Raw genomic sequence first — 18,748 nt, 5'->3', positions numbered from 1 at the left:
ACCGAGGCGAAGCAGAGAATCTTGTATATTTTTCAACAATTTCTCTCATTTAATTTCTGAAGCCTTTAATCCCAAACTCCAATCTAGTTTTCTATCTTCAGCCCCTTCTCCTCTCAAAGTCCTAACCATTTGAACCCGATCATCCCAATTTCGTCACCCCTTCGGATCGAAGAGGGTGTGAAAATTTGCAAAATTTCACACATTTGAAAGTATAAACCTTTACTTGAAAACCTGAATCGAAATTTTTGTTGCTTGTGGTAATTGTGAAGAACCAAATGGAGCACTTCATTGAAACAAGGTCGAGTTAAGAAGACGGCTTGAGGAGGGTACGTGTTGACTGAAAATCTGGTTTAGGAAAGCGAACTGGAATGGAAGCGACAACTCTGATATATTGGGTTCATGAAGAAGAATCTCGTGTTCTTCTCATTGGATCACATTTTTCTGTAACCTTCACATCAAATGTGAAGGTAATTAATTTGTATTTAGGGTTGTTTTTTTAATTTTTTTTTGTTTAAACTGGAGCAAAAGAGTGATTTTCGAGTGGTTGTTGTATTTGCAATTTTTCCTCCATTGGTGAGGGCATAGGTTGAGGCGAATGTCGATTTTGGATCGTATGAGCGGCTGTTCGATCTCAATATTTTTGTGTATTGGAGACTCATGAAATGGAAAAATGTTGTGGACATATTTAGAAATTGGGTGGAAAACTTGTGTATTTATTCAGATTTTTAGACTGATGGTAATAATTGATGAATATAATTAGGCAATATCATATATTAGCGATTAAAATGCATAAATTATGTGTTGGTTAGTAGAAATTGTTGGTAGTGTTTGTGAATTTGTAATGTTTGTTGGAATTTGTAGTGTACATCTTTTGTCAACGAAGACAGAATTGTTTCATCGCATCAGGTACTACCTTAATGCAAAACATGTACTACCTTAATGGGCTTGAGGTACTACATTAATGTACATCAGGTACTATCTTAGTGCATATTTGAGAAATGTTGTTGTTGTGTGACTTAAGACACAATTAGTTCATTTCATTACACATTGCAGCATGACATTGTTATGTTCTCATAGGTTACTCCATCGGTGGCGTATGTAATCATAACAAATTTCATGTACTACCTTAATGCACATAAGGTACTACCTTAATGGTCTTCAGGTACTACCTTAATGTACCTCAGGTACTACCTTAACGCACCTGCGAGAAATGTAACCATTTTGTGGCTTCAGATTTTTATTAGTTAATTTCATTACCTATTGCAGCATGACATTGTTATGTTCTCATAGGTTACTCCAACGGTACCTTATGTAATCATAAGAAATTTCAGGTACTACCTTAATGCACATAAGGTACTATCTTAATGGTCTTCAGGTACTACCTTAATGTACCTCAGGTACTACCTTAACGCACCTGCGAGAAATGTAGCCATTTTGTGGCTTCAGATTTTTATTAGTTAATTTCATTACCTATTGCAGCATGACATTGTTATGTTCTCATAGGTTACTCCAACGGTACCTTATGTAATTATAAGAAATTTCAGGTACTACGTTAATGCACATAAGGTACTACCTTAATGCACATAAGGTACTACCTTAATGGTCTTCAGGTACTACCTTAATGTACCTCGGGTACTACCTTAACGCACCTCAAGTACTACCTTCACGTGCTGAGATGGGTTGCTGACCTGGATACCTGGAGGGGCAATTTCGATAGAAAAAAAACAACCGGCTCAGAGTGCATGAAACTGATATAAGTTTCCACATTAACAAATGTTTTTCCCATTTCATAAACCTGGGTTCCAAAAACAATATTATTACCATATTGGCCCATGAAAACACAACTTTCCCTTTTTTTTTTTTAAAGATGACTGTGGGTGTTCAAATCAGTTTATGTACACTTTGATTAATCCAGTGGGGCCCTAAAGTTAACGATTGGACAAACCGCCAATGACCTTGAGGAACTCGACTATACTTTACCTTTTTAACTCCCTCATTACTCCTTAACTTATGTTTGGATATTGTAATATGATAAAATATGTATATTTTAAGTTATTATATTCTATTTAATAGAAAATACAAATTTTAAGATATTATTTTCAATGATTATGATTTCATTAGATATTATATAATGAACATAAAATTTAATTTATATAATGTTATATATTATGTTATACTTATATTTAATTTATAAAATAAATAAAAACATGATATGAAATATATATTATTTTTTAATATCTAGTGTTTATTTAAAATAAAAATTATATTACATTTCACTCTTTACTATTAAAAAATATAAAATCTCTTTTTCATTTAACAATATTCATGATTAAAATAATAAATTTATAAATAATACATATATTAGCATCATTTTATAATATATTTCGTAAATATTTTTTAGTTTTTTTAAACCATAAAATTAATATTTTAATAAAAAAATTTTATTTTGTAAAATAAGCAACATAAAAAAAAAATTAATGTTGTATATTTGAAAGGTATTTCTCTGTCACATTAATAGTACTATTTTCATATTATTTCATTTGGCATTTTTTTGTAAAACCATGAGAAAATAATAAAATATCTTCCATATGGCACACAATTTGATGGATTCTAATTCAAAACAATGAAACCAAAAGATCTAGGTGACAAGATTTGGCTCTTCCACGTGTACGGTACGTGGCCCTCTTATTAATGATAATTATTTTCGATTTTGCGACGAAGTTTCATGACATCCAAACGGTATGTGAATTTGACATTTAATTAAATCGACCAACTGCGAAGTCCACACTGCATTCTTCCTCATTCCTTCATCCCTAAGCAAGCAAGGAACCCTCTTTTTAAGCTCTTCATTTTCATTCCCTTTCTCGCTATCAATCCTTTCATTCCTCCGAACCCCGAAACTTTCCAACCTCCCTAACAACCCATCCCACCAAAATGGCCCTAGAATGGGTGGTGCTAGGGTACGCCGCCGGCGCCGAGGCCATAATGCTCCTCCTGCTAACCTTCCCACAACCCATAAACCCTCTGCGGAAAGGTCTGATATCAGTGACCAAAGCCCTCCTAAAACCCTTCCTCTCAGTGGTTCCATTTTGCCTGTTCCTGCTGATGGACATCTACTGGAAGTACGAGACTCGACCCACTTGCTCTTCCCACCACTGCTCTCCTTCCGACCACCTCCGCCACCAGAAATCCATTATGAAGAGCCAGCGCAACGCCACCTTGATTGCCGCTGCTTTGCTCTTCTACTGGTTGCTTTACTCTGTCACCAAGCTCGTGGACCGAATCGATGAGCTCGATCGACGGATTCAGAAACTGAAGGATGAGGATTAAGCCTATGTTTTTGTAGTAGATTGACATCTATATGTTGATGTCTCCCTGGTGTTTTTGTAGGTTTATGCCATTGAATTTCCTCTTTTAGCTTCTTCCTCCACTCTGTTTGTCTCCTCCCCATGATCTAATCGTTCTAGATTAGATATTATGATTATTCTGTTATGTTGTGTAAAGGAAATCTAATCGTTCTAGATTAGATATTATGAATATTCTCTTATGTTGTGTAAAGGAAAATGAGTCAGTGCCAGAGGGAATGAATGAATCTCGATCTGTATTCAAGATATGCCCTTTCCACTTCAGTTATAATAGATGCTTCGGTTGAGCTGATAAGGGCTGGTTAGCGAAGTAAATCCTTTGCTTGGTGCCTAGGAGGTCGGAGATCAGAGCGCTAACATGATCTACGACCAACCTTGCAGTCAAGTCCTTTCGAGCCGTAGTTTGCTTCTTCTTGAGAAGAGCTGAAAACCCTTTCTCAAGGCAATGTGTTTTATGTTTATTTTCCTAAAAAAAAATATAAAAGAAAATCAAATATAATTAAAATTAATTAAAATTTTATGTATTTTTAAATCATTTAATATTTATATCGGTGAGTTAAAATAAATAAAATAAATTTTAAAAAAAATAATAATAATAATATATCGACTTTTAATTTTTTTTTTTTTCTTCTATTTTTCCTTTATAAATTTTCTTTTACATTTCCCCTCAAATCCTTTGGAAAAACATAACTTAAAGATCGTTGGGCAATAGTTGAAGCAAGATCTGATGCCTTTACCCCACATCCTAGCATCTGTACTAACAATTCAACAAATATTTAAAATACATTTTATTCATGAAAAAAACAATAAGAAAAGGAAATAAAATTTTCAAAAAGCAATTTTCTTAAGTTAGAGTACCTTGAAAAAAGGTAAAACAAGGAAATTCTAAAAAAACCTTGAGTGTTAAAAGATTTTTCTCCTCATTTTCTTTAAAAAATGTGAGAAAAGTTTGGACTTGAACATCCTCACTTTTCTTTCCCTACATTTTTCCTCCCTATTTTATTTTCCCGAACTTTCTGAAAACCAAACAGCAGATAATGAGCTCAAATCTAGGATCCAAAATCATATATATGATATCATCATTTCTACATCCAAAAGAACATGAAGATGCAGACCCAGTTCTGCTCTATCTATATACCATCTAAATATTAGGCTTAAATCTATAAAGTATCAACTATTAAGTGAAGTAGCATTTTTCCATGAGGATCTGACAAATAATTTCAGAATTCATACCTTTTCAACCATGGAAGTTATTCCCCTTGCTGTTTGCTGCTCCTCTCTGGATATGCGGCCTTTTATCACCTTAATGGTAAGCAGACAAATCGTCCTGCTTCCCAGTTCCTTCATGGCCATAAGCTTACACATGATATCTCCCAGATCAATGCTATAATAATATAGTTTGAAGGTTCAAATCCAGGGCTTAAATCACATACATTTCTAATTTGTAGCTGTTTGAATATACAATCATGACAGAAGAAAAAGAGATTTGAATAATGCAATTAGGCAACCAACACTCTTGCCTATGGCAGCAACCTCAGATTGACAAATCAATCATTCATCTATTGTTGTAAAGGCCCTGAAGCTCTACAAAGTGTAAAAGGAACTATAATGTAAAAGTAAAACTGCCTTCAAAGAGACAGATTTTGCTCACAAGAAAAAAACTGATATGAAAATCCAGTTCCTGAGTCTAATACAGTTATAAGACTACCGAGGAATATACCTGGCGGTGTTCCCTAGTGCTTTTCTTTTATTGTTCTATGGTAACGAGGAGAATGGTCTCTTTCCTTTTCTCTTTTCAGGCAATAATTTGCAGTATTACTCTTCTTACCCATCAGGGTAAATATACATGTTATGATGAAAACTGTCAATAAAGATATCATGAGTGAGGAATCTGGCCTGCTACATCTCTGCAATAATGTTGAAGTATCCACACTAACTGAAGCAAAACCTGTTCTGGACGGGTTCCTCCTGTGAATCAGGAAATGGTTATTCTGAAAATCTTATTCCTCTTAGCTATATGCTTTACTGTCTTCTTATATGGCATCAGAACAATCACAGACTCTCATACAGAGTTGAAGTAATCATGGACTAACCATCCCAACACACCAGATTTGACATTTGATGCGTAACTGTATGATGTTAATAACAAATAAATAACCACATACCTCAATCTTTTAGAGAGTTCTATACATTGTTTTAATGCATGGAGAGTTATATCCATCCATTCTATTCCGGATGTTCAAACCACAGAACTATTTAACTAATGAAGTAAAGTGGTCCAGATGTACAATAGCTTCAGTTATTTTAACAAAGTGGCTTAACAATTACTAGAGATCTTACCTGCCCATGATCCCATATGGAGTTAAGAGGTTTGTTGATCAGGTTGCCCCTAATTTCAAAATATGACCTCCTTTTCTATGTTTTGCCATCTTGAAAGGTAGTTTTAGTCAAAAACTACTAAGGAAACTAAAAAATAGCACCTATAAAATCACCATAGCAAAGGGTCTATTTGGATGCATAAATAGAATCAGAACCCAACCTATCTGGCTTTAACTTCGAAGCCAAAAAACTCTGTAGAAAATGTGTATGCTAATCTGTAGTAAAACATATGTAATAAAGTGTCAATTTCAAATAGCATGCATACCCAAGTAGAATAGTAAAAATTTAGAAGGCTTATTTGTGGACTCTGTGCATCAACATGAATTTTACCAGCAATCTAGGTATGGTAAGTAAATTAAGAGTTTTTGGGAATATTTTAAATTATTAATTGAAAGTAAGGGTGTATTGAGTCGAAACAAAGGAGGACATCTTCAATCAATCAATCAATCGAGCATAACAGTGGACAATGCTAGATCAAGCCTATGAGCAATTGGTATAACCTATATCATCTATTACTCTACCAATCTGATTGATTTAAGATCTTGCCAGGGTCTTCTTCATTTGTAATTCTCTATAGATGGGGAACTTGAGTGAGAGAATGAGAACAAGGATCTGGAAACATATAGGGAATCACACAAGATCTTGGGGTTTATTGAAATCAAGAGAGATTTTATGAGCCACCAAAAACCTTTTTTGTACTTCTTGTGAGATTAGAAAATCATTCAATAAAACTAGAAACCCAAGCATCATGTATTGCTCATGGATTCAGGTGATTTGGTGGAGTGCAAATAGTTTAGAGCTTGCATTGGCAGAATATGAATTCAGTTTTTGATAACATGTTCGTGCGAGTGGTAATTAAAGAATCGGGGAAAACAACCAACTTGAGATTCATGGACTTGCATTATCAAATAGGTGTGCACATTCTCAGTACTTCTTTTACTTGTTTTTCTTATAATACCTTTAGTGGACTAGATCCCAAAATTTTTTGCCTAAACATTATTGTACTTACCAATGTAACATTTTATGTATAAACAAAGAAATTAAATTAAAAGTTGCATTAACTTTTTTTAATGAGGTATTAAATTAAATTGCACGAAAATGAGATGCCACCCATGTACACATGGGACTTCCTCAGTTCAATTTCATAGCATTTGATTTTTTGAGAAATAGATTAAACAAATTGGGGAAAGTTATATCTTTGATATTTTGGATCTACATCAATTAATCTATTCTGGAATCTTCATTGCAATTTGATTTAATTGTTGTACTTTTTTTTTCTTTGATAACGAGGCAAACCCCACACCAATCCTTATCAGGTTCAAGGACTAAGGATAAACCCCAGGTACATGCAATCACCTGCAAAACATGTGTATAGGGTAAAACTGCAATGCTTATTGTTTGTTTAAGCAATGCATTTTTCAACAGAGCAGACTGGTGGCTGAACAAACCTTAGGTGCAGAAATCAAAAATGCCCTTCTTCAAACAAACAAGGATAAGACTAGAACTGAAATGGTTTTACTGTAGCATTTTCAAGATTCTTAGGAGTCATCAAAAAGGACGTGATCAAGATGTTTTGGGAATTTTGCACAAAGGGTATCATCAGACGGAGAACTATTCCACTTTTATTACTTTGATACCTAAAAGGAGAAATCCAATATCTCTTCTAAAGATAAGGCATAGTCAAGCAGACTTCAAAAAAAAACCTAGAGTCATCTAGACTAGGCTTTCTTGGATCATGCAACACTCATGAAAGACTTTGGGCCTAGAATCAAGATGGTGCAAGTGGACAATGGTTTGTCTTTACTTGGTTGATATGTTGTGCTGATTAATAGGAAGCTAGGGTTTGGAATGCCATTTTAGGAAATCTTAGACAAAGGACTCCTCTATTCCCATTCTTATTCACACTGATTGTGGATGGAAACTTCTATAGTACAAAAGCCTAGGGATCCATTTTCAGCATAGAACAGACTAGAGTTACCCATCTTCAGTTCCAAAATGCTCTTCGTTTCCTAGTGGAAGACAAATCATCTTTGGTTTCATATTGCTCTCCAAATTAACATCCTTAAAAGAACTTAGTCTAGGGTTAATCTTCACAAAGAACTTAACCCTGAGGTTAGCTAACATGTCCAGTTGTGAAATTGGTAAGGGACATTGAAGTACCTTGACCTTTCTTTGTGAGGCAACCACAAGAAATTTAGGTATAAACATTTTTTTTTCTTCCCAACAAAGGGATACGCGATTATTAAATTTTGAAAATAACAAGAAAGGGAAAAAAGAAAGAAAGAGGAAAAGAAAAAGTAGAGCATAAAACAAAGAACCATAGGTCTTGAATATACCACAAGAAGTTCTTGATTGATTTCCACATAGATGGAGCATGTTCACTCCTTTTAGGTGAAGCATGATGTTTTTGGTCTTTAGCTGGACCTGGAAAAATACAAATAAGAGAAAAGATATTAAACCTAAATAATCTATCAAACAAGTAAAGCAACCTTCAAACAAATCTTCACTTATTATCAACTGTTGTCCACTAGTGTTATTGAAAAGAAAGGAAATCTGGTGTTTTCCAGTAGTGTTCTTGAAAAGAAATTCAGTACCCTTGGAAGAAACTGGCTGGTCATTGCAGGTTGTCCTCTTTGAAGCCAACTTCTCAACAAGTATGCGTTCTGTGTCACTGTCATTGCCCATATTAGGTTGAAATAGCAAATGAGTTATAAGATAATTTATCAAATCATGTCCATCAATGATCAAGCTATCAAGATCTAGATAAACAACCTGCTAATAGTCTCAGTAGGCATGACAAATGTGATAAATGCTCCAAAAACTAGAAACTTCAAAACTTTTTTTTTTAATTTTGAGTCATATCTAGTTACTAACTGGCTAGTCTTGTATTAGAAGCCTTTACTTCCTATAAAGTTTTCTAAGCCTACGAATAAGGTCCAGTTTACCAATTATGGAATGAATAAAGGAAAGTTACATTTTGAGTTACTTGCCTTGGAAATTTAAGGTTTGCCTAGGTAGGCTTTCACTTGCCCCAACACACCTTCTATAGCTCACTGTCCCATTCCTGCAACTTTCCCCAATAAGGTACCAGGTCACTGAAGCTTCCCAACCTACCCAACAATCACCTTTACCAGAAGTTTTCTTTGGCCACAGAAGAATCTAAATCAATGACAATATCCAAGGTGAACCCCTTCTTCCCAGTCCCACCTTGGTCTCCCCAGCAGTCCAGTGCCTCCACAAATTTCTAAACCCCTTCTCTCATTTTTGTGCTAACCATAAGACACCTTGTATCTTACCTTTCAAGCCAAAATAGATCATTAATCTTCATTAATCTTCATGAATAGCCAACACAAATCTCTTCCCAAGCATTGGTAAATACTGCCTCAAACTCCTGGCCTGTCCCATTCAAGACACTCCGGCATCTAGGTAGGTCCCTCAACCTTAAGCATTCACTTAACCCACCATGAGAAACCATTCTACACCAGAGTCCTTATTGAGCAATAAATGCAATCAATTTCCCCATAGAGTGCTATAGATTTTAAATAAACCTAAATAATCTATCTCAAGCAAGTAGAGATATATAGAATTAATAAAGTTTGGGTAGTGTTTGGAGCTCATCAGTTTTATTGTCTGTTTCTTGTTCTCCTCTCAAGCAATCTCTGTTTTTCTTTGTAAACCTGTCTTAGCTACATGTCTCAACCTTTACAAGACAACACTTAGGTGGTTTTTTTTTTTCCAATTAAATCTAAATACAACTTAATTTAACTTAACTCTAAATACAACTTAATAGTATTAAGTATTAAGTTGTTTGTTTTTTTATTACTTTATTTCTGTTAAGTATTAAGTATTAATAGGATGAGGATCATGTTGAATTGTCTTTTGGTAGTTTCAGAAAGTTATTTTTAGCATTCAACAAAAGGCCAAATAGTTTGGTTTTTTCTATTCAGTCAAAATTTTTTAAAAATAAGTAATAAGTGACAAAAAAAAGTTAAAAATAAATCATCTAAAGTTTGAAAGTAAATTACATTCAACATTAAGTTAACAAAGCAAACACAACATTAGCTTCTAGGCTGAAAAGGATATGTTACATTAGTGAGGGCCATGATTAGAATGCATCAGTCTCTAATCTCTATACATATGTAATAGCTTTGGGGAGAGGTCTTTCAGATGTGAGAGCTTCACTTCTTTATATTTCTCCTTAGATTTACAAACAGCTCAATTATCTTCTCTTCCATTCTCTCCACTTTCTATCATAAGCAAACAGAGGACATTTGTTCAAGTTTGCTCTTCTTAACATTCCTTTCTCTTCTCTTCTCAAGTGGTGAACCAAACAGTTTGAATTGGCCAACACAATAGCAATCCCTTGTACAGGGATCTCCACCAAGGGCACTACTAACATTCCACAGGCTTTCCCTTTCTTTTTCCTTAAATTTAATCAGATACTACTAAATCTGATAGTTTAGAAATTAAATATGCTTCAGTTCATATATTATGTTTTCTGATATTACAGCTGTAACAGTTATGTGGATACTAATTGAAACTGACAAACATTTTGAGCTTTGCATCTTGAACAAAGCTTTTGCATATTCAACAGATTCATGACCATGAATGGTAATTAAAGAAAATATCAAAAGAAAGGTTACATGTTAACAGTTGAATAAAAAAACATTCATATGAAAAGCTGGATGATAAACGATACTACTTTATTAAAAATTTTGATAAAATGTTAAATCTAAAAGGACTTTTACCTGATATCTTTTGGGATCAGAACATTCACAACAAAGTTATGGTCACCTCGTCTGGAGGGCCTATTGATGTCCGGGACCCCCATGTATGACAATTTTACTGAATCCCCAGGCTGAGTTCCAGAAGGAATTTGAAGATCTCTCAAACCCTCCACAGTTTCCACCTGAAGTTTAAAATTTCCAAGTCAACCATCTTAAGTAACTCCAAACCACACAAAAGCTACTAGTCATGCCTTTTAGAAAAATATTAGGATATTTGAGGATCCCTACCCCAACCCAGTGCAAAACATGAGGAAAGGCAGAATAGTAAACATAATATAAAATCCTGCTGAAGCAACAAAGCATTCAAGCAGCTGAAATATGAGTAAAGGAAAAGAAGGAAGGAATTATTGTTAAAATGTATAACCAAGTTTAATTTTCAGCAACACAATTAGAAAAGGACTTTCAGAATTATTCCCTCTCAACTTGAAAAATAGTATAAGTTGATTGGGCAGATATTATGTAATATATGAAAGAAACTTCTGATGGTGAAGGTAAACAAGGATGAAGCTTAATCTTGTATAAGTTTAAATGCCTATAGGAAAGGATAATGTCTTCAATTTACAAAACCCATACATTAATGTACCAGCACTAGTGCATGTCATTTTGAACATTTATTTTCTGTTATTTCCAGATTTCTTACTCTTTTGATATTCTTTATGCATTCATTTTGTGTATCATAACACACAGAATGATGCCAAGTTCTAAAGGAGCCTGCTGATAGCATGACAGAGACTGGTATTCAAGTTTTCACCACATGAACCACCCAGTTGAGGAAATAATCAATTAAGCATGCAGAAGTCAACAATCAAATGGTTTTGTTAAGATACCAACTTTCCTAAAAACTTTTGTTAGGAGTTGGGCCTACAAGGTACTTCAAACTAACAGTTTTAACTAGTGATAAATGCAGAATCAGAAAAGGTAGATACAGGACAAAACATTGTATAGGTGGAACCTAATAATACCAGATGTTACTGATGATGGCTATCAGGAAAAAAAAAATCTAGATAGAAGTGCACTAGACGCTTGTTGCATGCCCAATGTAAAGCTAAGAACCATTATTACCTTTTTAACAGTCCCTAATATTGCCTCAGTATAATCAACATTAACCTTTGAGTAAAGATTGAGACCGTCCCTCCAAATTCCATGTTTTTCATTTACATGGAGTACTAAATATAGATCACCGGCCATGCCCCTGCATTTAATAGATAATGAATAAGAAAGAAAGAAAAGGCCAGTGTAACAAGCTTGCTCTGGGACAATCTTATTAGATTTAGGTCTTTGTTACTGTTAAGTTAAGACAAAAGTGGAATGCCAAATAAATAAACAAGGAAACCACCAAAAAAAAGAGCAATATAATCTTTTAAAAAGATACATGAATAAAGTTGCAATGAAAGAAATTCCTGATAGGATACAGGGTTCCATTTTGGGCAATTTGCACAGGATCCAGAGAGGCTTAAGAAGCATAAGAGATGTTAGAATGTGAATGACAATAAGAACTAAACACATAAAACTTAAGTAGACACATAATCTGGTTGGGCCTCAAAAAAATGGAAGCCTCTTCAATATTTGGTTCCTTAAACAAAAGGGTTTTGCCAACATACTTGTCTTAAATCGAGAACCACAACTTTGGTTGAAAATATAACAAGATCATTCATTTTTCCCCTTTCTGGAAGCCATAAACCTAAATTTTCAACTTATAGCTTGATATGCATGTCATTCTGTTCTATTTCTCCTATTTTGCTTTCATTAGATTACTGTCTGCATATTTCTCAAACTGATATACAACAATACAGAGCCAATTTAAAAGGAGTGTAGGTGTGACCAAGCAACACCAACTCTGGAGCCATCTGGCAGGGCTTTAAACAACCGAAGGCATCTACAATTAAAAACAAAATTTAATGTGAGCAAAATCTTCATTGGAATACACACCTTTTCTTATCAAAGTTTCCCTTTCCTCGAACTTGCATTGTGGCTCCATCACTAACACCAGGTGGGATGATCACTTCAATACTTTGCTTTGACTGTACTTTACCATGGCCACCACAACTTTGGCAGTGACTTGTGATTATTTTACCATCTCCACCACATTTTGAGCAAGTAGATACCTAGAAATAATGCAATATCATCTATACAGCAAAGTCAAAAGCAGGAAGTCAAATATAAAAAGAACGAATGGCAGGAAATAGTAATAAGTACCATTATCATTTTATTAAGCTATTCATGGTGACCATACTTCAAATTTTGGCAGAGATAAAACTAGAGTTATCATAGAAGCTGTAGTGATTGATTGAAGGATAAAGCCAGAACATTAAATGGAAGTATACAAACTTTTAAACTTTGAATCATTAGAAAAGTTTGATTTATCTAAGAGTGACATTAATTCATGGAGTACATGGAAATTTACAACAACGTTCATTTGCCAAGAAATAGCAATAAAGTTGCAAAATACATCAATTCAATTACTTAACTAGCATAAACATGACAACTCTAATAACAAACCATCTAGATATGACCTAAAATCACTTAACCCGTTTCCCTGCTTACATTCAATAGAATGTTAGATAAATTCTATGAAGTCTCAACATGTTGCATTGTCATGAAAAAGAATATATATTACATAATAATCAATATTCCTTACCATCCAAGGTAGAACACTTGAATTACCAATATTCCTTATAACCTATACTAGAACATTTGAATTAGGACAAAGATAGTTCAAAGCCAATTATTGAATCACTAATTCTCCTTAAAGTTAAATTATGTCAAATTACCTGAGACATTATTCCAAATGGCGTCTTCTGAGTCTTCATCACCCCTCCTTTACCTCCACAGTTGGTACATGTTTTTATGCAACTGCTAGATTTGGCACCTGTTCCACCACAATTGTCGCATACCTCAAAACAGGAAACTTCAATCTCCTCCTGTTTACCGAAAATTGATTCTTCAAAGCTCAAAAATAGGTCATACCTATAAAGAAAAAGTAACATAGGAAATGTAAGCTTTATGCTTAAGCAGATGAAAGTTTAAATAGATAAGCATACAAATGAGACAAATCTGTAGACTATTTGTCGGATAAACATAGATAACCAAAAATGATGATTATGGACAGACTGACATTTTCTAGTTTCTTGATAATAATACTTTCAGCTACTAGGCAAAAAAGAAGCTTATGAAACTTAAACATAAACACACTCTCTTCTTCTCTTCCTCTTGTGACAAAGGCTTTAAGTGGATAGATTGAGTGATTCAACAAAGAAAACTGATTGAGCATTCTCAACCCCTAGAAGAGGAGCAATGAGCTTCACTTGCTAATGTATGAAAAACTTATTTATTATGTGAAATGGAACTCTTTTCCAAATTCCTGTCTTTATAATCATGTATCATTTGAAACTCATTTGATCACTAAAATAATATCAAATTCCAGGATGATTGGAGTCAGTAAGGTTGGGAATAACAAAAAAGTATATTGGTTTTCTTAAATGCATCTCAGGATCCACTTATCAACTTTTGCAAGCCTCCTTGGAAACTAATAGTACTTGTGAACGTAAATAATTACCGAACATCAAGCCCCTGGTTGCCCTTGCTTCTCAAATTGAAGTTCATGCCTCCTGGTTCACCCCGTCTTCCAAAAGGCCCATTTGACTCATCAAAAAATGCATCAAAGAAATCAAAAGGGTCCACCTGAAAGAATGAGATGATCTCATAAAACAAGCAACAAAGTAATAATACATCAACAACTACGTGACATGACTTGGAGGTAAGGTGGCAGCCACAAGTTGCCATAGAACATAGAGACAAAAACTTTCTTAACATGAGCAAAAAGACTTATGCTAATATTGATGCTTCTGAAAGCACAATCTTACCCCCTTTGAACCACCATTTGACCCATCATATTCTCCCTCTAAACCTGCCTCACCAAAGCGATCATATAAAGACCTTTTTTCATCATCAGATAGGACCTACACAGATGCTTTGTTAAAAGTCAATAAGGAAGAGTAGAACAATAAAGCAAATGCAGCAAAATTATCAGATTTTACTAGTGAACTTTTAGGATAAGGTAAAAGGGTAGCAGACTAAGCAGTTAAAAAAGCACTTTTTGGGGGAAGGTCACCTCATATGCAGCACTTATCTCTTTAAACTTTTCCTCAGCTCCAGGGCTCTTGTTCAAATCTGGATGGTACTGTTGCAGAACAGGAGTTTATGGTTTAGGTTTTATAGTAATTCTTCAGAAAAAAATCACATATATGACTCAAGAATCAACATATACAAATGTGTATATGGCTAAGTGCAAAATATGAGAACTAGTGATTTCCTTTTTCTTTTCTTTTGTCTTTTTTCTTTTTTCTTTTAAATGATAAACACACAACATATATTAATAGAAAGTGCATAGATGAAAGAGCACTGAAGTACACAAAAAGTATCCAAAGAATGCCAAAGAAAAAAAGAACAAAAGATGTGAGAAACAAACGCTCTCTCTTCTACTCAGCAGAGTCAGCACCCAATCAATCAACAGAATCCACTACAGACAATGATGCCTCCTTTATTCAATGCCTAACACACTCCATGACAGATAAGAAAAGTTCTCTCCCAAGCCCACCAAACTATTTCTTGCAAAGAAGAACAGATTTTGAAGGGAAAATTTTTAAGACAAGCCAGTTACGATATTTAAGCACAAGCTACAAGTACTTTTCAGTATCAGAGTACTTTCCTGCTTATTTTTCCTTCCAAATTTTTGTTGCAAAAACAAACTGAGAAAATAAAGAAACATTTTCTTCTCTTATCTTTGATTTCTTCCTACTTTCTTCTCTTAACAATAAACCAAACAATGTTAGATTTCGTACAGCTAACAGCTCAAAGAATTAACATCAACTCAATAAACACAATGCATGTGTTCATAATTTGAGTGTATTATAGTCAAGAGTACAATTGTGACAAAGCTTTCACAGGCTCATCAAATTTAATAAGTACAATATGATTAATTACGGGAGTACTACTTAAAACTGTGGCTTTATGCACGATATCCCTTTCTTTAGAACTTTCTCCAACCTCTCTATTAATTTAAGGGGTTTTCTTGGTCTGAAGTCCCACTCTAAAGTATTTCAAAATAATATTTGTTCCAGCAAAGGTAGCATAAGATTAAGATGTCACATAGCTAACAGAACACCACCACCCTCACACCACACCAACCCACCAGTGCAGCAAATTTTTCAGCTCTCAATCAAATTGTTCCTAGTCAGTGTTTGGTTATACACTTATAAAAAAAAATGCCAAGGTAAAAACAAGAAAAAAAGAAAACAAAATCAATCTTCTGAGATTTGTCCTCTTAGGTGTTTGCCCTCAAAAGGTTAAAATAAAACAAAAGGAAGGGAAAAATAGAGGGAAAACTCACTTCAGGAATGCTAGTTAGCTGCATTAGTCTTAGTTTCTCAGAAACCAAACCAGCAGTTTCCCCTGTTTGGTTTCCAAACAAACCAAGGAATATCAAAAAAAAAAAAAAAATAGTCGAAGCTTATGCCTTATATATTACTTCATTTTCAGGAAACCCCCCCAAAAAAAATCCATCTAAACTACACCGGCAATAAGCCCAGATGAGTGGAAGTCTTGGTGAACTGTTCCATTTTTCTTCGTTACCTAGCTTTCCTCAGGAACAAAATAGGAGGATGAAAATAAATAAAAATTTGAATCTTATGCCTTCTATTGTTTCGTTTGGCCAAAACAAAAAATTCAGCCCGACTCCGCCAGATAGCTGCAACAAGCCCAATTGAGTATTGAGTACATCTTCCACTAAACTTTTCTTTCGTTTTCCACATTTTTTCAGCAACAAAAAAGGCACTACCGTCTGTTTGGTCTCGAAGAAAATCAGAGAAACCAGAAGAAAATAAGCAGACCAGGTAGCTCGGTTTTTCTTAAAATTATATTTCCTTCTGCAACAATTAAAGATCAATCAGTTGTGCACCACCTTCTGTTTGGTGTCCGTGAAAGCCAAGCAAAAGAAAAAAGCAAATTTAAAAAAAAAAAAAATTGAATATCATCCTTTCTTCGGCTCAATCTCCAGTAAGTAAACAAATAAATAAATCTAAACCCAAATCTTCCTGATAAAAGCAAAGTTTAGTGGAGAGAGGTTGGAGGTTGTCATAAAAAATTTTCTTTTCGACCACCACATTTTCTCAACGGCCGAACACACATAAGCCAATAAAAACGAACCATCCAGCAAATTCTTTTCGTTCACCACATTTTTCCCAGCAACAAAACACAAAAACAGAATAAAAACAAACCTTACGAGCAAGTTTCCTGTAAGAGCTCTTAATCTCCTTCAAAGTCGAGTTCCTGCTGACATTCAGGGTGGAATAGTAATCAGATCGAGCAGCTCTAATTACACCCCTGCGACGCCATTTGGGAGGTCCCAAGCGGAATGTATTGAAGGGAAGCGCAGAATTTGAAATTAACGGAGACTTAGAAATGGGTAGAAATGCTAGCATTGCCGAAGGGGTTTTTGAGAATTCAGAGCAGAGGGTTTTTGAAGTTTTAAAGAAGACTCTGGATTCTCTACGGTGAAGTTAGGTACAGTGAAGTTGCAGTGACTGTATTAATAAATAAAATTTCTTTTTATTTTTTTATTTTCTTGGAATATAAAAAACCTTAGGGTCTATTTAGTTGATATTTTTTAAATTTTGAGAACAACTTTTTTCTGTTTTCAGAAAAAAAAAAAAAAAAAAAGTGTTTGGGAATTGAATTATAGAAAACAGTTTTTGTTATCGAAAACATATTTAGTTGAGTTAATAAAAAAGTTTTTTTTAAATAAGTAAACAAAAAACATGTTTTTTTTAATTAATAAAATGTTTTCTTTCATTAACTTTATAGTATAAATGTATAAATAATTTTTATATACACAATTTATTTAAATTAAAAAATATTTTATTTTGAAATTTTTACACCAGTTATAATTTTCTTAAATAAATGATGACTTTGTCACCATGTGTAAGTATATTAATTTCAATAATTTAAGGAAGAAGAAATGGTTTGCGGGTGAGGTTGTGGTGATCGGGTGGAAACACAAAAAGAAATAAAAGAAAACATGAAAGACAATCTATTATTTGAACAATGAAAAAACAATGAAAACATCTTTTTATTATTCTAAAAAAACGGTTTTTTAAAACACATAAAACACAAAAAACAAAAACACACCCCCTTTCCCAAACTAGTTTTTTGTTTTCAAGAATAGAAAACAATTCTTGAAAACATGAAACAAACCACCCTTACCTTTTTTATTTTTTTATTTTTTGTGCTATTTCTTTCTTTCTTTATTTTTTTTCAAAGAAAGTAAAAAAACAATGCGAAGCAGAACTTCTACCTCAGGCAAAATTGGAGAAATAGAAAAGTGGAAACTTGTACCTCCAGAGATGCTTGCATGTTGTTTCCTATATTCTTTTCTGTGAAAGAAATAATACCTTTTCCAGGGTTTGAAGATACATGAATTCCATTTTCTATAGAATAATAAAAAAAAAATTAATTTTAAAAATATATTTTTAATAAATTGCTCATGGAAAATATTTTTAAAATTTTGTTTTATAGATAAATTATTTTAAAAAACAAATTAATATATTTTTAGTTTTTTTTTTAAATATTTTGAATAGATAATATTTTAAGACTTTTGTATTATGTGTAAATAGAAATAAATTTATAAAACTATTTTCATATTTGAATTCTTAAATAAAATTTTAATCCTAAAACCCATTGAAAGGTGTTTTCAATTTATAGTAAAACAAATTTTAGATATTCTTATATTGGACATCCCCTTTATCTTCTTTTTTTTCTTTTTAAAGTTTTTGCTTTTCAAGCTAAAAAATTATTTTTTTAATCAAAAAAATATTTTTCTTTGCAAAAAATGAGTAGTATAAAAAAAATTGAGAAAGGGAATGGATGAAATAAATGAATTTATAATTCATAGCATATGTAGATCATATATATTAATTTAGAATTATTTGTGTATTTTAACTTAAGATTATTATATTTTATATAGAGGCAATTAAAAGACAAGGTTATGTTTGGTATGTACCAAGAAAAAAAAAATAAATAAAATGATTTTTTTTCTATATTTGGTTGTACTATAGAAAAATATAAAAAGTAATTAAAATTAATTAGAAATATATACATTTTTTAATAATTTAATCTTTTATATAGAAGCGTTAAAATAAGTTAAATGTTGTTAAAATAACA

The 18,748-nt window shown here is 33.2% G+C and overlaps 3 protein-coding genes across 3 annotated transcripts; 1 reads left to right on the top strand and 2 right to left on the bottom strand.

Moving 5' to 3' along the window:
- Window positions 1-2,807: 2,807 nt before the first annotated feature.
- On the top strand, window positions 2,808-3,427 carry LOC117904729. The gene has a single exon (XM_034817490.1). It carries the CDS (start codon window positions 2,935-2,937, stop codon window positions 3,328-3,330), a length of 396 nt encoding a protein of 131 aa, XP_034673381.1. The 5' UTR covers window positions 2,808-2,934; the 3' UTR covers window positions 3,331-3,427.
- A 181-nt stretch (window positions 3,428-3,608) lies between these two features.
- On the bottom strand, window positions 3,609-4,751 carry LOC117904730. The gene is made up of 2 exons (XM_034817491.1): window positions 4,599-4,751; window positions 3,609-3,831 (listed from the first exon to the last, which is right to left on the bottom strand). Exons 1-2 carry the CDS (start codon window positions 4,728-4,730, stop codon window positions 3,631-3,633), a joined length of 333 nt encoding a protein of 110 aa, XP_034673382.1. The 5' UTR covers window positions 4,731-4,751; the 3' UTR covers window positions 3,609-3,630.
- Window positions 4,752-4,856: 105 nt separating this feature from the next.
- LOC117904728 (chaperone protein DnaJ) lies at window positions 4,857-17,046 on the bottom strand. The gene is made up of 11 exons (XM_034817489.1): window positions 16,807-17,046; window positions 14,643-14,711; window positions 14,395-14,490; window positions 14,088-14,212; window positions 13,303-13,498; window positions 12,461-12,636; window positions 11,594-11,723; window positions 10,493-10,653; window positions 8,339-8,415; window positions 8,081-8,168; window positions 4,857-5,333 (listed from the first exon to the last, which is right to left on the bottom strand). Exons 1-11 carry the CDS (start codon window positions 17,008-17,010, stop codon window positions 5,099-5,101), a joined length of 1,557 nt encoding a protein of 518 aa, XP_034673380.1. The 5' UTR covers window positions 17,011-17,046; the 3' UTR covers window positions 4,857-5,098.
- Between the last annotated feature and the right edge of the window lie 1,702 nt (window positions 17,047-18,748).

This window comes from Vitis riparia, chromosome 17 (genome assembly GCF_004353265.1).
Source record: "Vitis riparia cultivar Riparia Gloire de Montpellier isolate 1030 chromosome 17, EGFV_Vit.rip_1.0, whole genome shotgun sequence".
Lineage (NCBI taxonomy): Eukaryota > Viridiplantae > Streptophyta > Magnoliopsida > Vitales > Vitaceae > Vitis > Vitis riparia.
The sequence above is the reverse complement of the archived record's forward strand: the minus strand, read 5'-3'. Positions and strand labels throughout refer to the sequence as shown.

Excerpts from the sequence above, each read along its gene's own strand:
- LOC117904728 (XM_034817489.1), bottom strand. The coding sequence starts at position 17,010 with ATGCTAGCATTTCTACCCATTTCTAAGTCTCCGTTAATTTCAAATTCT. Across the intron at positions 14,712-16,806 it reads ACAGGAAACTTGCTCGTAAG|TACCATCCAGATTTGAACAA; the intron begins GTTTGTTTTTAT and ends GTTCTGCAACAG. Across the intron at positions 14,213-14,394 it reads CAAATGGTGGTTCAAAGGGG|GTGGACCCTTTTGATTTCTT; the intron begins GTAAGATTGTGC and ends TCATTCTTTCAG.
- LOC117904729 (XM_034817490.1), top strand. The coding sequence starts at position 2,935 with ATGGCCCTAGAATGGGTGGTGCTAGGGTACGCCGCCGGCGCCGAGGCC.
- LOC117904730 (XM_034817491.1), bottom strand. The coding sequence starts at position 4,730 with ATGTGTAAGCTTATGGCCATGAAGGAACTGGGAAGCAGGACGATTTGT. Across the intron at positions 3,832-4,598 it reads TAACTTCCATGGTTGAAAAG|GAAAATAAACATAAAACACA; the intron begins GTATGAATTCTG and ends ATTTTTTTTTAG.